The sequence below is a fragment of the Elephas maximus genome, chromosome 20, assembly GCF_024166365.1.
Source record: "Elephas maximus indicus isolate mEleMax1 chromosome 20, mEleMax1 primary haplotype, whole genome shotgun sequence".
NCBI lineage: Eukaryota > Metazoa > Chordata > Mammalia > Proboscidea > Elephantidae > Elephas > Elephas maximus.
This window is the reverse complement of record NC_064838.1, coordinates 46314830-46338465: the sequence shown is the minus strand read 5'-3', so window position 1 is coordinate 46338465 and position 23636 is coordinate 46314830. Positions and strand designations below refer to the sequence as shown.

The 23636-nt window shown below is 39.6% G+C and overlaps 1 protein-coding gene across 10 annotated transcripts in view; it reads left to right on the top strand.

Moving 5' to 3' along the window:
• ULK4 (unc-51 like kinase 4) overlaps positions 1-23636 on the top strand; it is a 710695-nt gene that overhangs the window by 108605 nt on the left and 578454 nt on the right. For all 10 annotated transcript variants that reach the window (XR_007514399.1, XM_049862196.1, XM_049862197.1 and 7 more), the window contains exon 17: positions 833-911. Coding sequence is in view for 9 of the 10 variants with exons in the window: in XM_049862196.1 (XP_049718153.1) it covers positions 833-911 (79 nt within the window). In the remaining variant the exon portion in view is untranslated. The remainder of the gene's footprint in view (positions 1-832; positions 912-23636) is intronic.

The following is a 23636-nucleotide window of genomic DNA, read 5'->3' as shown; positions in this document are numbered from 1 at the left end:
GAGAGTTCTGACAACACCTGCATTTTATCTGTGATACTCTTGAGTCAGATTTTATTTCCCGCCCTGCATATGTTTGTTTTAGTAACCTGAAAAACAGAGGCTCACTGGCTAATGTACACACTTTGATTAGCCCAGAGAACACGCAGGCATCATGAGATAAATACGCAGTTCTCATCAACTCACATACTCTTTTTTTTTTTTTTCAGTTTAAAAAAAATCTTATCGAAGCTAATTATCTTTCTACATGAAATAACTTTTTCAAATCACAGTGAACTAATATTTAGTAATTTATCAACTTTGTTTCCTGCTGGATACCAAGGAAATACCTCACTGAACTAGTATTTATTGAAATAGGACAATATTTGCAGAATGGATGATTGTACAGTTTTCTGTTACAATAAATATAGGTATATATATAAAGCTGTTTTGATAGTAATTATTTACTATTTATGTAGAAACGCGTTGGTTTACTAACAAATGGAAAAGAGGCCTGTAGCCAGACGCCTCTGTATTCAGAGATAAAAAGCTTATTTTCCTCTTCTCCTGGTTAAGGCCTTTTAACATGTTTATTTTCCCGTTAAACCACAGCTTGTTTAAATGTTGTCACTATACAACAGTGCTGCAGAGGGCATTGCTGTTCATGTCCCCTGTGTACACGAGGGAGAGTTTCTCTGGGCTGTATACATGGCGGAGCGGGTGCTTGTCCTATCATGTTCAATTTTTATTTCATGTTCTTGTATCTTATGTCCATACATGTGTAATGTAACTAACTGGGGGTGGTTCCTCACTTCCTAACGTCGTTGTTCAGAAACTATTTTCTGTCCACTTACAGACGGGCCAAGGTTGCGCGGGTGATTGGTTTACTGGCCTCGCACACAACAGAGCTCCAGGAAAATACACCTGTTATCGAGGTAACTTCATTTACTACTAAACTGTTACGAGTGAAGAAAAGATTTTTCTTTGTAATTCAGAGGATGCAGCTTTCTTTGACCTTAATTTTCTTTTGTGAGTTATGCAATAGCTCTAAAACTGATAACCTCAATAGATCTGCAGGCTTAAACACAGAAGCTCATTTACAGCGTAGTCTGTTATTAAAGATGATACGGCAGTTAACAAGGCTTGTGGAATTGTAGTCATCGTTATTTCAGTTATTTTTGGATAAGGCTTGTTTCATTATCAGTTTTCTTGTAGTCTACCCAGTATTTTATTATAACTCAAGTGCTTTTAGTTAAAGCATAGCTCATAATGCAAATGAACATTCTTTTCGCTTTTCACCTTGAATTTAATGTTTTCGTTGTCACCAGTTGTCAGTTATTTCTGGCAAAGATCTCAGTACTTAATGGCCATGTGTGCAGTATTTTCTAATATCAATCATTTCTTTCAAATTCTAATACTAGGTAGCATTTCTTATGAATTCAGTTAACTGATAATTTCAAATCCTGTGAAGTGAATGCTCCCATCATATTGCCTTTTTGAGTGTCCTTGAACACTAAAAAGTACTTTCTATCTGCCCTGATGATGCGTGTTATACTTAATTGGTAATAGATTTTCATCCCTTGGACTGAGAGAGGCTGAAATGTCAAAACAGATGAAAATAACTAAGAACTTCTAAGGGGAAGGGCAAGGACTCCTGAAGGAAGGGGAAAGTGGTAAGGAGAGGGGATCCTGTAGAGCTAGAAGCTGGTGGAGTGGTATTTGGGGCTTCAGGAGGAATTGTCTAACCCAGTACTGTCCAATCGAAATTTCTACAGTGATGGAAAATAATTCTGTATCTGCCCTGTATGTGGCAGTAATATCCCACCTGGCTCTGGGGGTCTGGGCGGATATGTGGAGAGGGAGTTAATTTCATCTCACTGCATTTTCTCTGCGTATGCTTCCGTCTCTATTTCCTGCAGAGATCCCTGTCAGATCTCTGAGTTATCAAAGAAAATGCCACTAAGTCTAAGCTTTTCCTTCTTTCTGGGACCAATAGAAATAAGTGGTAACCTGTCTGATCACTGATGGTACCTAACTTGGCTACCAGAGATGTATAGACTAGGTTTTTATCTGAAAGACTTAGCAGATCAGGTAGAATCAGCAGGTAGATGAGAAAGCTTAGGAGCTCAAGAGTGGATAATTCCCTCTGATGATGCAGAGCGAAGGGTCTCCGTCGAGACAGGGTTGCTGTAGGAGATGTGAGAGAACTTAAGGAAAATTCGAAGCGAAAGTCCTGAGATTCTAGAGGGCATTCTTAGATACCTAGAGCAAGCAGTCATTGCTCAGGAGCAGTGTAGCAGGAAGAAAGAGCCTCTGAAGTTGTAAGATGTATGGCTGTTGAATTAAAATATTCAGTAGATGCAGTAAAAAGTAGGATGGGTACTTCAGGAAACCGAGTGGCTTTAAAGATCAATTGAATAAATTCTCAAGAAAAAGAAGGTAGAAATTATGACCTAAAAAGGCATGGAGTATAGTCCAGAAGATTCATTGCACTGTTCAGTATGGCAGCCACAAATGGCTACTGAGCATTTGAAAATTGGCTATTCTGAGTTGAGATGAGCTATAAGTGAAGAACCCATACTGAATTGTGAAGATTTTAGTACAAAAGGATAAGGTAATATATCACTGTCATTTGATATTGCTTATATGCTTGAATGATAATATTTTAGATCTACTTCATTAATAAAATCTATTATTAAAATTAATTTCATCTATTTTTATTTTTTACAGCGGCTATTAGAAAACTTAAAATTGCTTTTGTGGCTTGCATTATATTTCTTTTGCATATGCATATTTCTCTAAGATATACCTAATGGAATTTCTAAAAAAAAAAAAAAAGGAATTTCTAGGAGAGATCAAATCAGACAGAAGTAAAACAATTGTCAAATAATAGAAGAAAATTTTACTCTGATCAGAAGAAAGGGTCAGATTTTTTTTTTGAAGAATATTTTATTGTGTTTTCACTGAAAGTTTACACAGCAAATTGCTTCCCATTTAACGATTTTTACACAAATTGTTCAGTGACATTAGTAACATTTTCCACAGTGGGTCAACATTCTCATTATTTCCTTTCTGGTTGTTCCATTTCAAGTAATCTAGTTTCCTTGCCCCCTTACCGTCTCACCTTTGCTTTAGAGTAATTGTTGACCGCTTCTTCTAATATAGATGTTGTTTTAAAGGAGCACAGCACTCATGGATGAGATTCTTAATTTTATGCGTCAGTTTGTTATTTAGCTAAAAGGAAAGACTCAAATCTTTAAAGGTCTCACCAGATGTCAGGGAGAAAGATGCACATTTAGACATATCCTTGTGAAACTTATAAGAGAAAATGATAGAAAACCAAAAACCTGATTATATAAAAAGAAAAGGGAATCAAGTTTGCATTTAATTTGTAACACTAAAGGCCAGAATATACATAAAACAGTGGAACAAAAATTAAGGGGTTTTGTGACCTTTAATTTCTATATATGGTGTGCCCTATTGCGTATTTGTAAGGACAGAAGAAAGCTAGTTTCAGGAATTTAGGGACTCGGTCTGAATGTCACTACCATTTCTTAAAAAAAAAAAAAAAAAAGAGTTGTAGCTTGCCCGAAAATCAACATGAAAAATTAGTGTTAAGACAAAATATAAAAGAAACAAATTTAAATAATTCATTAAAACTCAAGTCTAAATTATATTTGTTAATATTGTGAAGTTTAACGTACAGTGGATTCTTGAAAGAGAATACATATAATGTTGAAAAAAAGAATAACAGAAATAAATTTTACATAATTTTAAAATATTTAGAATGGTACAGGAGAAATAGGAAAAGAAAAGGCAAGTTTTTGTCACATTGGAGAAGTTCGTAGATAACCCTTTTATTCTGGGCATTGATAATTTCTTTTATTCTTGACATTGATATTTTATTCATTTTTTTAAGCAAATGTTTATTTTAATACCTGTGGATACACACCTCAGTGTCTAGGCAATGGGGGTACAGTATTGAACAAGATGGATTAAAAATATCTGTTCTGATGGTGCTTGCATTTTAGTGTGGGGAGATATATAATAAATAAATACGTAAAATGTCAGGTGATGATAAGCACTATGAAAAATGAAAGGTAGAATGATAGGTGGCAGTGGCACTATTTTAGGTGGGTTGGTCAGGGAAAACCTTTGACAGGAACATAGAAGGAATTTGAGGGAGCAGGCTATGTGGCTATCTGTGGGAAGAGTGTTCCAGACAGGCTGAACAGCAGTTGGAAAGGACTGAACATAGAAGAGTAGTTGGCGTGTTTCAAGGAATGACAGGGAGGTGAGGTGGCTGGAACTGAGTAAGTGACAGGGAGAGAAGTGTGGTAGGACATAAAGTCAGTGAACTGGCTAGGGGCCACATCATATAGAGCCTTTTTTTTTTTTTTTTATAAGCCACAGTAAGGATTGGGATCTTATTTTGAGTGAGATGGGAAGCCATTAGAGGATTTTGAGCAGAGGAATGCCTTGATTAGAGGATTATATTTGAAAGGGATTATTCTGTTAAAAGGAAAATATACACAGTATTAGGGCAAGGTAGAATTAGGAAGACCAGTTAGGAGGCTGTGACAGTAATTCAAGTGAGAGTTGATGGTGGCTTTGACCAGGTTGTTAGCAGTGGAGGAGTTGAAAAATCACTTTATTTTGGAGATATGTATATATACACACACACAAATATGAATGTTTACATATGTTTGGAGATAAAATGTGTGTGTATCCCCAAATACAATGAATATATTTTGAAGATTGTGTTGTCAGATTTGGTGATTGCTAAGGTATTTGAAGGCAGATTGCAATAACTTAAAAGATTTAAAATCTTTTTATTGTTCAATACAAGTTCTAATCTTCAATAAACATATGAAAAATGCTGAGTCATTGGAGAAACGCAAATCAAACCAAAATGAAATATCAAGACAGTCACCAGATTGGCAAAAAATTAAAAAGCCTCACAATCCTGAAAGACTTCTGCAGTGAAAATTATAGAATGCTTAAATAAATGAAGATGTTCCATGTTCATGGATTGGAGGACTTAAATATTGTTAAGATGTCAGTACTACCCAAAGTGATGTATAGATTCAAAGCAATCCTGATTAAAATCCCAATGACCTTCTTTACAGAAATGGAAAAACCAGTCCTCAACTTCATACGGGATGGTGTGAGGCCCCGAATAGCTAAAACAATGTTGGATTTCCACATGCAGAAAAGTGAAACAGGGTGCATACCTCACACCATACACAAAAACAAATTCCAGAGAGGTTAAAGACCTAAATGTGAAAACTAAAACCATACCAATTTTAGAAGAAAATGCTGGGGCAGTGCTTTCGGGCCTAGCTTTTAACAATGAATAATATAATTACAAAAGCAAAAACAAAATACATAAATGGGACCTCATAAATATTAAAAACTCTGGTTCACCAAAGGACTTTACCACAAAAGTGAAAAGGCAGCTACCAACTGGGAGAATATCTTCAGAAACCCTATATTTTTTAATCTAATAACCAGAATATATGTAAAATTTTGACAGCTTAACAAAAAGACAACCCCCAATCATGAAATGGGCAAAGGACTTGAACAGACATTTCACCAAACAGGATATTGAGATGGCTATCAAACACATTAAAAAATGTTCAGCGTCATTAGCCAACTGTTGTTAGGTGCTGTTGAGTCGATTCTGACTCATAACTATCCCGTGTACAACAGAATGAAACGCTGCCTGGACCTGCACCATCCTCATGATCATTGTTATGCTTCAGCCCATTGTTGGCAGCTACCGCGTCAGTCCATCTTGTTGAGGGTCTTCCTGTTTTTCGCTGACCCTCCAGTTTGCCAAGCATGATGTCCTTCTCCAGGGACTGGTCCCTTCTGATAATATGTACAAAATATGGGAGATAAAATCTCATCATCCTCGCTTATAAGGAGCTTCTGGCTGTACTTCTTCTAAGAGAGATTTGTTCATTCCTTTGGCAGTCCATGCTATATTCAGTATTCTTTGTCAGCACCATAACTCAAAGGTATCAATTCTTGGGTCTTCCTTATTCATTGTCCAGCTTTCACATGCATATGATGTGACTGAAAACATTGTGGCTTGAGTCAGGTGCACCTTAGTCTTCAAAGTGACTTCTTTGCTTCTTAACTCTTTAAACAGATTTTTTGCAGTAGATTTGCCCAGTGCAATGCGTCTTTTGATTTCTTGACTGCTGCTTCCATGGGTGTTGATTGTGGGTCCAAGTAAAATGAAATCCTTGATGATTTCAAGCTTGTCTGTGTTTATCATGATGTTGCTTATTGGTCCAGTTGTGAGGTTTTTTTGTATTCTTTATGTTGACGTGTAATCCATACTGAAGGCTGTGGTCTTTGATCTTCATCAGTAAGTACTTCAAGTCCTCTTCACTTTCAACAAGCAAGGTTTCCTTGTTTTTTTGAGTGGAAGCGAGTGTCTCTATTGCAGCATCTAGAGGTGGTGATGCTGAGTGCAGGGAGGCCAGCAGCAACTGGAGAGGGGGCCAACTTGGGCTCGGTGGGACACACTCCAGCACAGACAGAGCAAAGCCACAATTTACTAAGTTACAGAAACGTCCGACGTGAGGAAGGCTGCAAAGTGAGTAGGCCCTATCTGTACGGAGGCCCAAGCAGAGGGGTGGCCCACAGTGCAGTTAAATAAAGGTGTAGCAATGTTAAATAAGTGACAGTTCATGACTTGGCTACGTCCAGAGTAAGGCTGGCTCAAGCGGCGGGTGAGGTCCAGGATGGGGTCTGTGAAGGCCATGTGGCCAGGGTTGCATGGACCATTGGGAGTTTGACTCATAGATTCCTGAGCAAGAGCAACTTTGCAACCAGCTCGTTACCCTGAAGTTGCCCACGAACCAGCAGCAGCACTGAGTCCCAACCTAGAACTGCCAGAAGAAGCCATGCTCAAGGCCTCAACTTGCTGCCTTTCCCTGCGCCACCTTCTCCTAGCTGCCCCCAGAGCTCACTGAAGGGAACAGGCATTTTGGTGGCAGTAGCTGCATCCGGGAGAAGCATCTACTGTCGCCCGCAGCCCCAGGTGGCACATGCCATAGCTAAGGGGTGTGCTGTCACATGCAGGTCCCCACTGGGTTGAGAGAACCCGTATGTTCACAGTTGCCCAGCCTGTGGGCCCTCCCGATACTCAAGTATCTATGTGCAGGCTGGTCACATAAGAATAGACTATGGCACTTCAGGGGTATCTGTCCTATACCCTGCCTGGTTAAGTGCCCTCCGGTGGGTAGAGTGGTGGACTTCCTTGGGCAGCGTGGACATTTTTGTTAGCTTGGGACCTTGCGCTGCTGGGACCTCTCTCTGCAGGGCGGACAGGCGTACGCCTCTGTTCCTGGTTGACGCAGGGACCTCGTGGAGAGCAAGGTGGTACTGAGGGCTGGAAAGGTCAGGAGCATGAGGCCACCGATGCAAGGCAGCACCTATGAGCTGAGCACCAATGTGGGGAGGGAAGAGGTTGAGAAAGAACAGCTGGGTTTTAAAAATGAGCGGAGAACACCATCTTCAGATCCCAATGACATTAGCCAACAGAGAAGTGCAAATCAAAACCACAGTGAGATACCATTTTATTCCTACTGCAATGACTATAGGGTTGCATGAGTCAGAATTGATGGCAACAGGTTTGAATTTTTGGTTTGGTTGAGATGGCTAAAATTAAAAAAAAAAAAAAGTAACAAGTGTTGACAAGGATGTGGGGGAATTGGAACCCTTATCCGTTGCTGGTGGAAATGCAAAGTGGCACATATGGAAAATAGTGTGGCAGTTCCTCTACCATACGACCCAGCAATTCCACTCCTAGGTGTAGCCTCAAAAGACTTGAAAACAGAGACTCAGAGACTTGTGCAGCACTGTTCACTGCAGCACTATTCACAGTAGCCAAAAGGTGAAAACTACATAAACGCCCATGAGCGGATGAATTGATTAAACCAAATGTGTTATGTACATACAATGGAGTACTACATAGCCAGTAAGAGAAATGTACGTGGTGCAATATGGATGGAGCTCGAAGACGTTAATGCTACCATGAAATAAGCCAACCACAAAAAGACAAATTTTATATGACCTTACTTATGTTAAAAAAAAAAAAAAAAGTGTGCAAATGTATAGAGATCAATATTTATTAGTGGTTACCAGTGGCAGGAGGGAGGGGAAAGGGGCATACGTGCTTATGGAGTACTGAGTTTCTGTTTATTATGATGGAAAAATCACACTGATTCAGGGTAGTGTTGCACAGCTGATTAATGTTATAGTACATTTATCAATAAGTTGTACATTTGTAAAAAGTTGAATTGGCAAAAGTTACTGTGATGTATTTACAACAATGACAAAAAAACCCCCCAAAACCCAAAAAACAAACAGCTGCTGAAGCTATACCTCATGGGGTTTGGTTCCTTGGTTTAGAGGTTTAGGGTCATGAATTTATGGGACATCCCAGTTAATTGGCTTAATAATGTATTTAGCGCTTCTGTTCTTCCTCCTGGTTCATTGTTTAGTGCCTGGTGTCTTGAAAGATTGCAGGTTGCTGTCCAAGGCACAACAATTGGTCTCTGTTTACCTGGAGCAACAGAAGAAGGAGAGGCAGGAATAGGAGGAGGAAGTGGAATGTGTGGCTAATTGCCTTCATGAATAAATGCCTCCTTTGCCATGAGACCAGAAGAGCTGGATGGTGTCCAGCCACCATTACTGAACATTTTTATCAAAGATTCTACAGAAGAAAACCTTGAACCGAAATGAGTTTGTTATCTAGTGCTTCTGTAACAGAAATACCACAAGTGGATGGCTTTAACAAAGAGAGATTTATTCTCTCACAGTCTAGAAGTCTGAATTCAGGGTGCCAGCTCCAGGGGAAGGCTTTCTCTCTTTGTCGGCTCTGGGAGAAGGTCCTTGTCGTCATTCTTCCCCAGTCAAGGAACATCTCAGCACAGGGACCCAGGGTCCAAAGGACACGCTATTCTCCTGGCTCTTGTTTCTTAGTGGTATGAGGTCTCCCTGTCTCTCTGCTAGTTTCTCTCTTTTATACCTCAGAAGAGATTGATTTAAGACACTGTCTTGTAGATTGAGCCCTGCCTCATTAACGTAATTGTTCCTAATCCTGCCTCATTAACATAGAGGTAGAATTTACAATGTATAGAAAAATCACATCAGATGACAAAATGGTGGATAATCACACAATACGGGGGATCGTGGCCTAGCCAGATTGAGACAGTTTTTGGGGGGGACACAATTCAATCCATGACACAAAACTACCACCTGGGGTCACCTTTTAGTGAAATAACAGATTGACACACAAAATAAAGGGTATTTTCTGAGAGTACAGTGCCCCATTCAAAAACCATGTACATGAGACCGAAAGGTGAACAATTAACTCTAAAACAAAAATGAGACGATAAGGGGACAGGGAGACTAGAGTACTGGAAACACAACCACCAGAGTATAGTTAAAGAGAATGTTGACACATTGTGAAAAACATAATGTTGTTGAACATTTTGTGTAGAAGTTGCCAAATGGGAACCTAATTTACTGTGTATACTTTCTCAGAAAAAGCACAATAAAATATTATTTAAAAAATATTTTACAGAAGTATCTTTAACCTTTGTGGGGGAGGAAGGAAGCTTCTGTAGAAGAATCCTAATCAAAAGGAAGAAAATGTAGAACAGAATTTCAGATGCTCATGGAATCCATGTTTTCTGGAGCTGTGGCGGCTAGATGATCCCCTGAAACTATTGCCCTGAGATAATCTGTAAACCCTAATCCAGAAATATCCCCTGGTCTTCTTAAAACCAAGCAGTAGTTTAGTGGAACTAGTAAAGAATGTCCGCTTTGAGCATTGTGCTCTTTTAAGATCTATTTATGTAGGACCAAACTGACAACAGCAACTTGAAAGATTGGATAGGAAGTTTAGGGGAGAGTGAGTTTATGTTAATGGGGGAGGAATGACCCGGCGTTGGAGGGTGAGAATGGTTGCACAACTTGGAGAATGTAACCAGTGACACTGAATTGTTCATGTAGAGATCGTTGAATTGGTGTGTGTTGTGCTGTGTATATTCTCAACAGCAAAAATAATTTAAAAAAAAAAAAAAGTATCATTCATTAGCAGCTGCTGTACTTCAGGCCCTGGGGATACAAAGATGTTTAGAATGGACTTCGGTCTGGAGGCTGTGGGAAGCCGGAAGGAGAACAAGGACTCAAGTGGAAGAGCGTCTGGTATACTGCCACCTTTAAAATGTGCTGCAGTCTTTCCTGAGAGATTTGGTTTTCTGAAAGAAACCAAATGATTGATGAGGGAAAATTCTTCTTAAAGAAGAAAAGATACCATTTAGAAAATTATATTTTACAAGAAATAAAAAGGAATTTAGTTAATTATCATATTGGGTGTTAAAACCTTTAGGGATTGATTTGGATAGTTTAGTGACTGGATTGGACTGGAAATTCCTGAACCTGCTGATGAGTGCAGCACCCCTGCAGGTGAGACAACCAGGCTTCTGTCTCCTGATGTGATGGAAGAGGAAGCACACGGCGCCATCTGTCACGTATTCTCACCAACGCAGTGAATCTCCAAACAAGCTTCTAGACCTAACTCCAGTTGACAGGAAACGCAGTGGATTAAACAAAAAATACAGCCTCACAATCCTAAATGTTGGTGAGAGAACTGCGCTGCAGGAATGTTTGCACGCTGCTGGTGGGAATGTCAATGTCCACAGCCTCGCTGGAGAGCTGAGTACACCTCTACCCACTTACCCAGCCTCCATTACCCTATAACCCAGTGTGCCAAATGACATGCACAAGAGCATATACTGAATTACCAGCGTTATTTGTAACAGATCCAAATAGAAAATAACCCGTGTGTCCGTCAACAGTAGAAGAGACAAAGTGTGGCCCGTTTACACTGGAATACTAAGTAACACTGAGAATAATGAATTACAGCATTGGGCTGTGAGCCTGAACGAATCTCGTAGTCATAGGCAGTTGTCCTAGGCGTCAGCAGGACATTCCCTGGAAAGACTGATCTGTGCATTCAGAAATGCCCTGGGACCATGATGGTTGTTGGCTGGAGGGTCAGCTCCAGCTGGGGGCTGAGGTATCATGGAGGAGAGATATAGGCAGGTGGATGTCACCGAAGGGCCCTGGAGGTGAGGGCCTGGCATAGTGTCTGTGGAAGACAGGTCTGAGGCCAAGGCTGGAGCTGAGGCTGCCACGCACCCACGGGGTCCTTGTGCTTGGGACTCCTTGTTGCCTGGCTGTGGTGGAGACAGTGTGCCCTTTTGCACTGGAAATTGGCGAGGCCTGGGGAGAGCACGTCTGTGGAAACTGAGACCCGTCAGGAGCCTTGGGTGATGTACCTGAGTCACCCCCAGGTGCGCCACTGTGGCCTGGTATTCCTGTAATTGCTGTTGCATTTGGCCTGGAGTCATTGAACTATTCTTGGTCTTTGTGCTTGCTCAGGTTGGGTTCTTGGGATGGTGCTCCCTTCTCTTCAGAGACCAGATTCCTTGTCTGTTCAAAGTATCTCTCCAACTCCTGTTTACAATTTCCTTTTGCAAACATTGTATTCCTGATGGAACCTGTGGGAGGGCGTGTTAATTCTTGAGGTTCTTGTATCCTTCATTCCTACGCTGTTTCCTAATATTTTATTGATTTGAAATGCAAGGATGCAGGAAAATGCAGACTTATTTCATTAAAAAAGAGTGTCTATTTAGCTACTTGGGAAACTCTTTTGAATTAAGCTTCCTATGTTGTAGACTAAATTCTGTTGGATAAGTAGGAGTTTGCATAATATCTTAAAATTTTACCAGGTGTTCTTTGTCACGTCATCTTTTATTCTGTTATTTTCCACATTTTTTTGTTCTTTAAATTTCCTGTTGTGAGCAATTGCCTGTGATAGTTTATGATGCCACTAGAGGTCACTCAAACACTGGAAAGAAAGTTTTACAAGTTCTGGGACGTTTTAACTGGAACCCTGATGGCGCAGGCAGTTCTCTGATCTATAGGGTCCCTATGAGTTGGAATCGACTCGACTAGGCAACGAGTTTGATTTTTTTGGTTTGGTATTGTTGAGCTAGGAGCACTGGTGACGTTTGCAGTTAGAACCCATGAGGTGTTCCATGGGAGAGAGTAGTGGCATTTGGCTTCTATGAAGATTACAGTCTGAAGAACCTTATGGGGCAGTTCTCTATCCTGTGGAGTCGCTGTGTGTCAAAATTGACTCGATGGCACACAACTACATCTTTGAACTACTGGAAGAAGCAGGCTCTATGGCGACTTAGCAGATACATGGTTCTGTGTTTCATATTTTCCCAGTTTTAGAAGTTTTCTGGTACGTGAAATGTAGTATCGATCCATTGGTGATTATTACCATTTGAGATGAATGAAAACCACGAACACAGCCTCTCCAGAAAAATGCAAAGTCAACACCTTGCACATGATTTCAGGGGATTTGGAAACTCTCTCAAGTCCCTGGGTGGTGAAAGTGATTAGTGTGGTTGGCTGCTAACCAAAAAGTTGGAGATTTGATCCACCGAGAGGCTCCTGAGAAGAAAGACTTGGCGATCTACTTCTGAAAAATCAGTCATTGAAAACCCTATAGGGCACAATTTGCTGTGACACACATGGGGTCACCATGAGTTGGCGTCGACTTGATGGCAGCTGGTGGTGGTGGGAACTCTCTGGAGGCTATTGATGAGCCTTAGGTTCAAAACTCCTGAGACCACATTTCAGAAAACTCACAATTGGGTGTGTATGGATAATTTTTCAGTAAGTCGTTAATACATTTTAAGTGTGAGATGAGTCCTGATTTCTCCAGTAGGTTTACTACCAGTAGGCACTAAAAATTGTGGTTGAAGATTCCATAAGCATTTGAAAGGTATAGAATCTCATTTTATTATTCATCTTTGTACCCCACAGTGCCTAGCAAGCAAAGTAACTTGTGTATTTCAGCACTCAGTGTTGAGGGATTTAATGAATGATTAAAAGAATGATAGTAAAGAATGGTGGAGTTATTTGTTATAAAGAGACAGATGGGGTGGAGAAACAGTCTATTTTACTATATAGTTTAAGCCTCGTTCATCTTTTTTCTGTCAGGAGTACTGTAGAAAAGAGCTGGTTACCAGCGCCTGTATGCATGTAGAAATGCATATGGAATTCTTTTTCCACAGAAAAAATAAAACCAACTTCTTAAACTTTTCCTCCCAGGTGTTAACCACCCTGGAATCATTGAGGTTCTCATGTGTGATAATTTTTAAGAAATAGTCCTGTTATTATGCTACATGTATTTAGCCCCAAGCAGGCAGTGAACGTATTTTGGGAAATTGAATGTCAAACCATAAAATTCCAGAACTGGGAGGAATATTAATAATAAACATTCCAGTTTTGAACCCTTTCGATAAAAAATTTTTATTAGGGAAAATTCTGAATATATATAAAAATTAAAAAAAAAGTAGACTAGGATAATGAAGTATCATCACCCACTTTCAACAGTGACCAACACTTTGCTGGTTTTGTTTCATTTATCCTCTCTCAGCCTTTGTTGGGATGTTTTAAAGAAAATCCCAGATATTATATCTTTTTATTCATAAACAGTATGTATCCCCACCAGGAAAGGACTTTTAAAAATAGAACCACAATACCATTATCACACCTAACAAAATCAAGACTAGCTCCTGAATGTCATCTAATGCCCAATCAGTGTGTGTACTTTATCAATGGTCTCCTACAAGTCATTTTGTAAAAAAAAATTTTGAGCCAGGATTGAAACACAAGATGCCATATTGTTTTTAAATGATGTAACTCTTAAGTCTTTTAATTTCAAACAGTTCCTTGTCTACTATTCTTTTATTTACTGAAGATCAATTTTTATTTCTTAGCCAAATTTAGAATGTTGGAAATTCTGTGATACCCTTTGGAGTCATTTAACATAGTCGTCTATCGATTATTTACTGTAAGCTGCTGGTTAGATGTAGAGCCTTGAGTAGATTCAGGTTTGGGTTTTCTTTTTCTTCATAGTTGGTGCTGTGTATTTCCTGTTGCATTGCAGGTAAAGGCATATAATGTCTGGTTGTCCTCCTGTTAGTGACATTAAGATTGATCACTGGATTCAGATGTTGTCAGTCTTACCGTTATGAACTTTTCCATTGCCTGGATGCATTGGTCCTTTAGGGGGTTGCTAAGTGGTAATTTTCTCATTTTATAAATCTGTTTGCATTTATAGCTGAATGTTTTTCTTATGGGAGAACATTCCCTGACCAACTATTTGGGTGTCCTGAAATGTGGTTTAGGAAAGGCAGGACAAATATTTGCATGTTTCCTTTTATAAGCCAATTTTCAGGATAAGGAGTTGATGCCTTCGAAATCTCAGGAGGTGTCCAATGAGATTTTTTTTGTATTATTAGGAATTTATATATGTTTTATATATCTCAATCCTTTGAATTCATTAATCTTTTTGATGCTCAGATTGTTCCATCTCTGTCCAGTGGAGATGTTTCAAGTTTTTTCCTCCCTCCTTTTGATGTGACACTGTTATTGTCTCTGATGACTTGCTTATTTTCTGTCACAACAGGATTTCACAGGTTATCTTGGGAATTGTCAGCTCTAGGCCTGGAATAATTTCTTTAAGGACACTTGTCTGCTTTTAGTTGGAAGTGGTATTTAGAGAACACAATCTGGGTAGGGGTGCTCATTACTACTGGGATTTTCATTTCTTCTAAAAGCTTTTCAGGGATCATAACTAGGAAATACTATTTCTTAAAAAGAGAAAAAGTATGTTCATTCATACTGACACTTCCAACTCAAATTCAAAATACTAGAGTTTTTAGCATTTCGATTTAAAATCTCTCATAAGCAGAAAATCTTGGCTGCTAATGGCATTGACATAATCACTTATTTTCTTTAACCTATTTGAAACTATATATGAAAGTTTAAAATAACAGTAACAATATTACTACTAACAAAAATGATAAGTACAATTTAACATGTTTTTCTGGTTTCTTGCCCCCCTTAGGTTATAAACTACTGGGTGTATAGTCAAAATATTTCATTTGAAAGTCAATTCAAATAATTCTTCACATTGTGCTTCTGTCACCAATTTGATATATTTGTTAGGTTCATTTTTACTTTTCAATTTGTTTTAGATATTTAGAGATTGCTTTGTCCCTTTTTGGCTTAAAATTTTAATGCATTTATACTGAAGTATTACACACATACAAAAATGTCTACAAAGCATAAATGTACTGCTCAGTGAATTATCACAAAGTGAAAACCCAGGTAACTTCCACTAGGTCAAGAAATGGAACATTGCCAGTATCCCAAGAGACTCCCGTGCCCTCTTCGAATCCCTACTCTCTTGCTTCAAAAGTAACCACTACTGAAACTTTTAATACTGTGATTATTTTATCTGCCTTTGAATTTTATTTAAATTGAATCATAATGTATAGCATGTGTTCTTTGTTATTTGGCTTTTTTGGTTTTATGTTTATGGAGTTCACCTTTGTTTTTGCACATACCTGTCGTTCCTTTTATTGAATGAATATACCATACGACTGGTGATGGACATTTGGGCTGTTTTCCGTATTTGGCTATTAATAAGTGATTGTTGCCCACACGTTTGGATGCACTTGTGCAAGCTTTCAGTTGGGAGTGGAATTGTCCAGGAGTAGAATTGCGAGGTGTTAGGGTATGTGTATGTCCAGTATTAGAGGGTGTTGGTGGAATTGTCATGGATTGAACTGTGTCTTCCCAAAATATCTGTCAGCTTGGCTAGGTCGTGATTCCCAGTACTGTATGATTGTCTTTCGTTTTATCATCTGATGTGATTTCCCTATGTGTTGTACATCCTGTGTACATGCTATCACTATGATGTAATAACATGGATTAGCAGCAGTTTTATTGATGAGATCTACAGGATTGGATAGTGTCTTGAGCCAGTCTCTTTTGAGATGTGGAAGAGAGAAGCGAGCAGAGAGACGTGGGGGCCTCATACCACCAAGAAAGAAGGACCGGGAACAGAGCGCATTCTTTGGACCTGGGGTTCCTGAGTCGAGAGGCTTCTAGTCCAGGGCAAGATTGACAGGGAGGACCTTCCTCCAGAGCCAGTAGAGAAAGAAGGCCTTCCCCTGGAGCTGATGCCCTAATTTTGGACTTCTAGCCTACTAGACTGTGAGAAAATAAATTTCTCTTTGTTAAAGCCATCCACTTGTGGTATTTCTGTTACAGCAGCATTAGGTGACCAAGATAGGAATGAATTATGTCTACCCAAAAGCTGTGTTGGAAATCCTTACCTCTATGTCTGTGATTATAATCCCATTTGGGAATGGGTTGTCTTTGTTATGTTAATGAGGCATGGTTAGTGTAGGGTGTATCTTGAGTCAGTCTCTTTTGAGATATAAGAGAGATTAGACAAGCTAGCAAACAAAGATAGGGGAAAAAACACGCTAAGCCGTGTAAAGATTACCCAGGAGCAGAAGCTCAGAAGAGACAGGGACTTTCCTCCAGAGCTGACAGAGAAAGCCTTCCCTAGAGCTGGCACTCTGAATTTAGACTTCTAGCTTCCCAAGCTATATAAGAAAATAAAATTGTTTGTTAAAACCACCCGTTTGTGTTTCTGTTATAGCAGCACTAGATAACTAAGGGTAATGCTGAAGCGTTTTTCAAAAAGGTTGTATAAATTCAAATTTTGTCTAGGAATGCAACAACTTGCATTGCTCTGTATTCTCATTAATATTTTGTGTGGTTACAAAATCATGTTAAAAAAGTGTCTACCAGTTTCAACTTTATTTTTAACATGAATGAGCATTAATTTGGTTATATGGCATCTACCAAGATGATCATATAGTTTTAATTTCTCTATTAATAGGATGGATTATGTTAATGTGATTCATACTATTAAACCACTCATATTTTTAGAAGAAACTCCACTTGGCTCATGTTGTATTATATTTTTATAATGTGCTGTTGTATTCTCTTTGCTAATATTCTTTAAGATTTTTACATTGATGTTCATAAGTGAGATTGGTTCCTGTATGCAGATTTTGTCAGATTTTGTTGTTTTATTGCTGTATTCATGTCATGAAATGAATTCGGAAGGCTTCCTTTTTCCATGCTCTAAAAATAGCTTAAGATGCATTGAGATTATTTGATCATTACGTGTTTGGTACAGTTCCTCTGTGAAAATTATCTAGGCTGTGCTTTTTTCTGTTTGCTTGTTTTGTTTTAGAGAGGTACTTACCCACCTTTTTCTGTCTCTCTTTTTTCCGGTGGAAATTGGTCTGTTTATGTGATAAAAAATACAGGTTGGTAGTGGCTAGAACTTGGAGGCTGTATTCTAATTGGGCACCATGTATCATACCACCTAATTTTTTTTGTTGACATAAAAAGACATGTAGACATATCTAACAGTTTTGTGAACACTTACTTTGTGCCTGACATCATATTCTGCCTTTTACGTTTATATTATCTCATTATCTTCAATCAGAGCAATTCTATGAAGTAGATACTAGTAATATCAGTGCAAGAAACGAAATCCCTTTAGTTGATTATTAAATTACACAGAAGATTGGTAGTAGTTCTGTGCTGCTTCTCATGTTTTTTTTTGGAATGCACAATGAAGCACTTCTATTTCTTTTTTCAACATTTTATTAGGAAAATGTATATACATGCAGTTTTTATATACTTTGTAAAATTTTATATACTTGAAAGAATAATTCACTTAACACTTTTATACCCTTTATCTAGATCCATTGCTTAACGTATTGACATATTTGCTTTGTTTCTCTATCTGAATATATAGATATATACAAATGTGTGGATCAGCTCAGCTCAGGGAAACTGTTGTCTCTAAGGTTCCTTAGAGTTGCTTGTTTTCTCTTTTTTTCAAATTTTTTGTCCAGTTTTTCTAGTTCAAGGTATGAGATTTGGTTTGATCCAAGCTAGTCTGACAGAGTCAGAGGCAGAAGTCTCAACCATTCCTTTAGTGGAATACCTCAGTTACAATGATAGTACAAAAATCAAGGTGTAATGTATTGGCTTTGTAGCAATAAATTCCATCGGTGTGTGTGGGGGGAGTACAAGTTGGTTCAACTGGTTGGAAAGAGCAGAACATTCTATGTTTCCATTAAGGCAAATTATTCCTGATTAAGTTCGTATAAGAAGCTTTTGAGCAGCCACTGGAAGTACATGACATACCACAGGTCACTTTCCAGTATTTTTGCCACAGTGAGGTGCAGCTTTGGTTTATATCTTTACTGAGTTTTGAGAGTTATCTGTCTGCCTATCATCTGTCCATGCATGTAAATATCTAAATATTCAAATCCGAGAGTTCTTTATGTATTCTAGACACAAGTACTTTATCAGATCTGTGCTTTGCAATAAGTTTTCCCAGCCTGTGGCTTGTCTGTGCATTCTCTTTAGTGGCTTTGAAAGAGCAGAAGTTCTTAATTTTGAAGAAGTCCAATTGACAATCTTCTCTTTTATGGTAGTTCTCTTTCTAAAGCCTGTTTTTGAGCAGGATCTTTTCCTCGTTGATGGCAATTTGCGAACATGGCCCTTGAATATTTTCCTAGAAAAAACACTTTTACTTTGTTGTGTTTGGAGGTGAAGTTGGGTTTATGTTGTCTTACTTCATTGTTATTGTGACCTCAAAGAGAAACTTGTACCCTGCTGTTGGCTTTGGGGTGGTCCCCTCTATTGTTTTGTACACTGGTATTGAGGAGCCATAGATGTCCTATTTCATACGAGAGACGGTGCATGATCATTTCTGGCTTGTTTGTAGCCCTGAGCTGAGATTTATGTCATTTATAAATCTCCACAATGTTAATTTCAGTGAATTTGTTATCACCCTGAGTAACAAACTTTTTTCTGTTAGCTTTCGGACAGCATGAGAGGTGAAGTTGTTGGAAATGATAAAGCGAGAGTTGAACACTACTGACATCCTTGTGTAGAATGAAGAGAAACAGTCTGGGTTTGTGTCTTGTATTAAGTTGTGATGCTGAAGTGCATACCATTTGGGGAATTGCTGTATTGGAATAACTTCAGCATACAAATTAAACATCTCACATCAAAGATTTCCTAAAAGGCGTGCTTCCTAATTTCTTATAATGGTAGAATCCATTTAGTTTGTTACCTGACATCTTGTAGAACAATTTTTAGCTTCTGTGTTTTCTGCTGTGACTGATTTTGATGCTCATTTCACCTGGGCTACGGAACATGCGTTTGTTATAATATTTTTATAGTAGTAGTTGTAATTTGGTAATCCTTGGGAACCTAGCAGAGCATCACATTTAATTTTCTATTAGATGAAAAACATGGAGAGAGAATTCGTGATGGAAAGAATTGCACAGAACACAACTAATCAGAGTGAACTCCTGAAGCAGAAAAATGCAATTTAAAATGGGCTTCCTTTGTATTTCTGCTAGCTGAGGAATGTTGAAGACGCTTCTTTTAAGAACATGGTACCAAGTAAATAGTACAAGTTATATATAGCAAGCTCAAAACTGCAGTATTGGAGTTATGTTCTTTGTAGCGTAACTTTTAAATTAGTTTAGCCTCTAAAAGAGCCAATTTTACTAATGTGACAATGGTAACTTGGGTTTCTTAAGACAACATTTATGTAGTCAGCATGGTTGTGCTCTAATGTTCATAAATCAAAAACACATGTATGATCTACACCCTAGTAGATGCTTACATTAGGTACAGAAAAGGGGACTCGCCATAATGATGTGGCAGTACCCAGAATATAGGTCGCTGACTTCGTTTCCTCTGCCTGGAATGGCCTCTTGCTCCTCCTTTGTCAGGCTTCATTTATGGTTGCCACAGAGGAGCAGTGAAGGGCAGAAAGAGTGAACTGTGAGGGTACGCATCTCTTTCTAAGAGTCCTGCCTGCAGTATCCTATGAAAACCAAACCAAACAAAACAAACCTGTTGCCATCAAGTTGATTCCAACTCAGAGTGACCATATAGGACAGAGTAGAACTGCCCCATAGGGTTTCCAAGGAGCGCTTGGTGGATTAAAAGTGCCGACCTTTTAACAGCTGAGCTCTTAACCACTGTGCTACATCTTTAAAAAAAGGCACTTGTTAGAGCAGCACTACCCTTCTTGTTGCCCTAGGTAGGTCCCAGGTTGAGGAGGCCTCTGGCGACTGCCAGTGTCTTTGCAGCACTGCTGCACATTTGTCATTGGTGAACATTGTTGCTTGATGGCTGGTCAAGAAGGGGAACTCAGGCTGATTCTCTGATATTGAGATGACATATGGATTCATTGCCAACAGCTTCTTGTTTTTATTTACTTATTTTAAATGTGAGTTAGCTTTATAATTTGTCAAGGCTTAGAAGGCTGTTACTCAAAATGTAACCTGACACCTTGTAGATTGGTCAGTCTAAACATATGATTTTGGTGTTCCTTCTGTTGCTAGCAAGGAAGAGATGGATCCAGTATTAGGGAGGATGCTGTCACTTGAATTATTAATTGGTTTCCCCAGCTGATGAGGGAAAGTGAAGCTTTTCAAAGGGGAGTATATCAGTCACAGACCCCAACAGATAGCACACTCCTATTGGGATAATCTGAGAATGACTTATTTACAAAAAGATGATTAACTACAAGGGATATTAGTTATCCAGGTGGAATTTTTCTTATCTCTAGGCCCAAAGAAAAGAGAGGTGGGATGGGTAGTTACCAGTACCCAGAAGGCATCGGCCTGAAAGGGTCAGTGACATGGGTGGTGGAGTCGGCAGAAATGCAGGAGGCAGGGATGCTAGTCTATACCTGGAATATGGGTTTATTCCTGGTAGGACAACATGTTCCCTCCATGATGAGAGGGTTCTAGTGTAATCACCTTGCTACTAGGTGACTAGCTGGGCCCTACAGGGAGTGCCACATCAGGACTCAGTGTTGGTTTCTGCTTTTAGCAGAAACAGTCAACAGTAGCAGTAGCTAAGTCAGCCTTGGTGAGTGGAAGTCCATGTTACTGAGCCCGTGCATAGCCTCCATCATTGCCTCTGAGCAAACACCAGGGTTACTGGTAAACCATGCTGACTGGCATTCATAGAATGGTTCTCCTCTTCCCCAAGACTTTTTTTTGGGGGTCCAATTGTGTTCTTTCCAAGTTTCTGACCTTCTGGCCACTGCACCTCAGTTGGAATAGGTTCATTCTTCAGTACATCTTCCACTGCCTGTAGTAAATGTAGACATACTGCCCACTCGGAGGATTTCCTTTCACCATTGTATTTCTGGGCCACCTTTGCTTGGTCTTACAGTGAAGTGACCATTCACTTCCTTCTGGTGCTGATGTAGCAAGCAGGCCTATGTGTTTTCCTCCTCATAGGGAGAAAATAGGGAACTTCTTTTGAAATTATGGGTGTGTGCTTAGGGATGGAGGGGCAGCTGAGCAGTGGGAGCAGATACCTTCGGAATCCGAGCCACTTGGATATGCATTGAATTTACTTGTCTTGGTTTAATACATACCATGCCAGTTTTAAAATAAGATGCTGTGTGTAACCAATTTTATGGTAACATCCAGTTCATGACACGTCCCACAGTATTTCAAGGTCAGGCATTCAGTGACAACCAGGGCCTGGCAACAAGCCGGGAGCTGGTTTTCAAGTGGAGAATGTTGTTAACAGTGGACAGGGCAAAGCCTTACTCCACAGCCCTGGGAGTCTGTGCTACTGGGGCTTGCCACAGCATCCTTACTCACTACAGACAGTTCCAATAGCGTTAGGTTTGCTAGGTCTTAAGACCCAACTGGCAGAGCAGCTTGCACTCCACCTGCTGCTGCAGGACGCTTTCTTGGGTGCCTCTTAAAACTGGGAGCTTATAAATGATCAGTAAATGGGTTGAAGCCTCCAAAATCCAAAGAGGCTCACCAAGCATTGGACTTCCCTTTATCTTGGTGCATATTGCAAGCTGTAGCAACCTGTCTTTCACTTTAGCAGGAGTATCTTTACGTGCGTCAGACCAATGGACTCCTAGGAGCTTCAGTGTGGTAGACTCTGAACTTTTGCAGATTTTATCTCCTGCCCTCCAGCACACAATTTATGGTGCCGCTCATCAGGTCCAGTTAGCATAATGTCATCAATTTAATGGCCTAGCTTGATGTCATGTGTATCAAGATGACCAGGGTCCCTCTGGGCTGTATTACGACGGAGAACAGGAGACTTGATATCCAGGGGCTGTGTTGACTTGCTTCAGTAAAGATAACAACATATCTAAAACTGCAGGTATGATATATATTACCACCTTACTAAGTTTGCAGTCACCTGTAGTCATTCTCCATGATCCATCTGACTTCTGTACCAGCCTAATAGAAAAGTTAAATGGGAACATGGTAGAAATCACCATTCCTGCAGCTCTCAAGTCTCTAGTGGCACCAGTCTCTGAAGTTGTACCATGGGTGTGCATTACTTTTGTTTTCTCTCAGTGAGTGGGCAGGCAAGGTAGGTGTAGCAGTTCTACTTTGACCCTTCCTTGCTCCACTGGTCAGGGATCTAGTGTGGGAATTCTGCCTGTTACTAAGTGTACATTTTTCCATTATAGATTCTAGGACTAGAAAAATAACCAAGAATGGATCTTTGAGCCCACTGAACAGATGAGTGATGGATTTGGCCTAAGACTCCATGTAGCACCTGATGTCAATAAGGTTCTTATCAGACTACTGAATACAGTGCATTTTAGGTTTCCTGATATCACTTGAAGCACAGAGCCAGTATCTTATAAGCTGAAGAGGTCTGGGTATTCCCTCTTCCCCAGTGCTCAGTCACAAGGTGAATGACTGACAACCCTCTGGGGAAGGATGGTGTTGGGGAAGATTCACAGCATCCACCTGTGGCCACTTCGCAGCAGTCTCTTTCAAAGGGGCCTCCAGCTTAGTATTTAGGAGTGGCTGGGCAGGTTGCATTCTATAGAACCATTCCAATTTCCTGAGCCTTCAGACCCACCCTTGTATAAGGGATTCTCAACCTTGGTGTCATATTAGAATTCCCTGGGGACTTTAAAAAGTCCTGACATTCAGGTTGTTCCCCAGATGAATGAAACCAGATATCTAGGGCCAGACTTGGGTATCAGTACAGGTAATCTCCAACTTACAACGTATTTATGTTACAACGAACCGCACTTACATTCATCTTTTTTTTAAATGATTTGTGTATTTTTTATGTATATAAGTTTATATGTAATGTTTCCAACCCCCAAAGACAAAGATTGGGTTTATAAAGATCCTGATAATAAAAGGGAATAATAATGAAAGCCAAAAGAAAAATGAGGTATTTGATCTACGTCAGAACCAACTTATGATGGAGTTGTCGGAGCGGAACCCACCATAAGTTTGGGACTACTTGTGTTTTTAAAAACTTGCCAGGTGATTTCAGCATGCCCAAAAGCTTGAGCGTCATAGTAGGGATTCTCAAAGTGTGGTCTACCAGAGCAGCAGCAGCATCACCATCATCTGACAACTTGTTAGAGATGTAAATTCTCACTCACCACTCCAGATCTACTGCATAAGAAATTCTGAGAGTTGAACTCAGCAGCCTGTGTTTTAACAAATTTGAAGGTGATTCTTAAGCGTACCAAAATAGAACCACTGCTCTGCAAAATACTCTAGCATTTTGGCTTCATTAAGTGTAGGTCATTATTAAAGCCATGCTTCATTTGG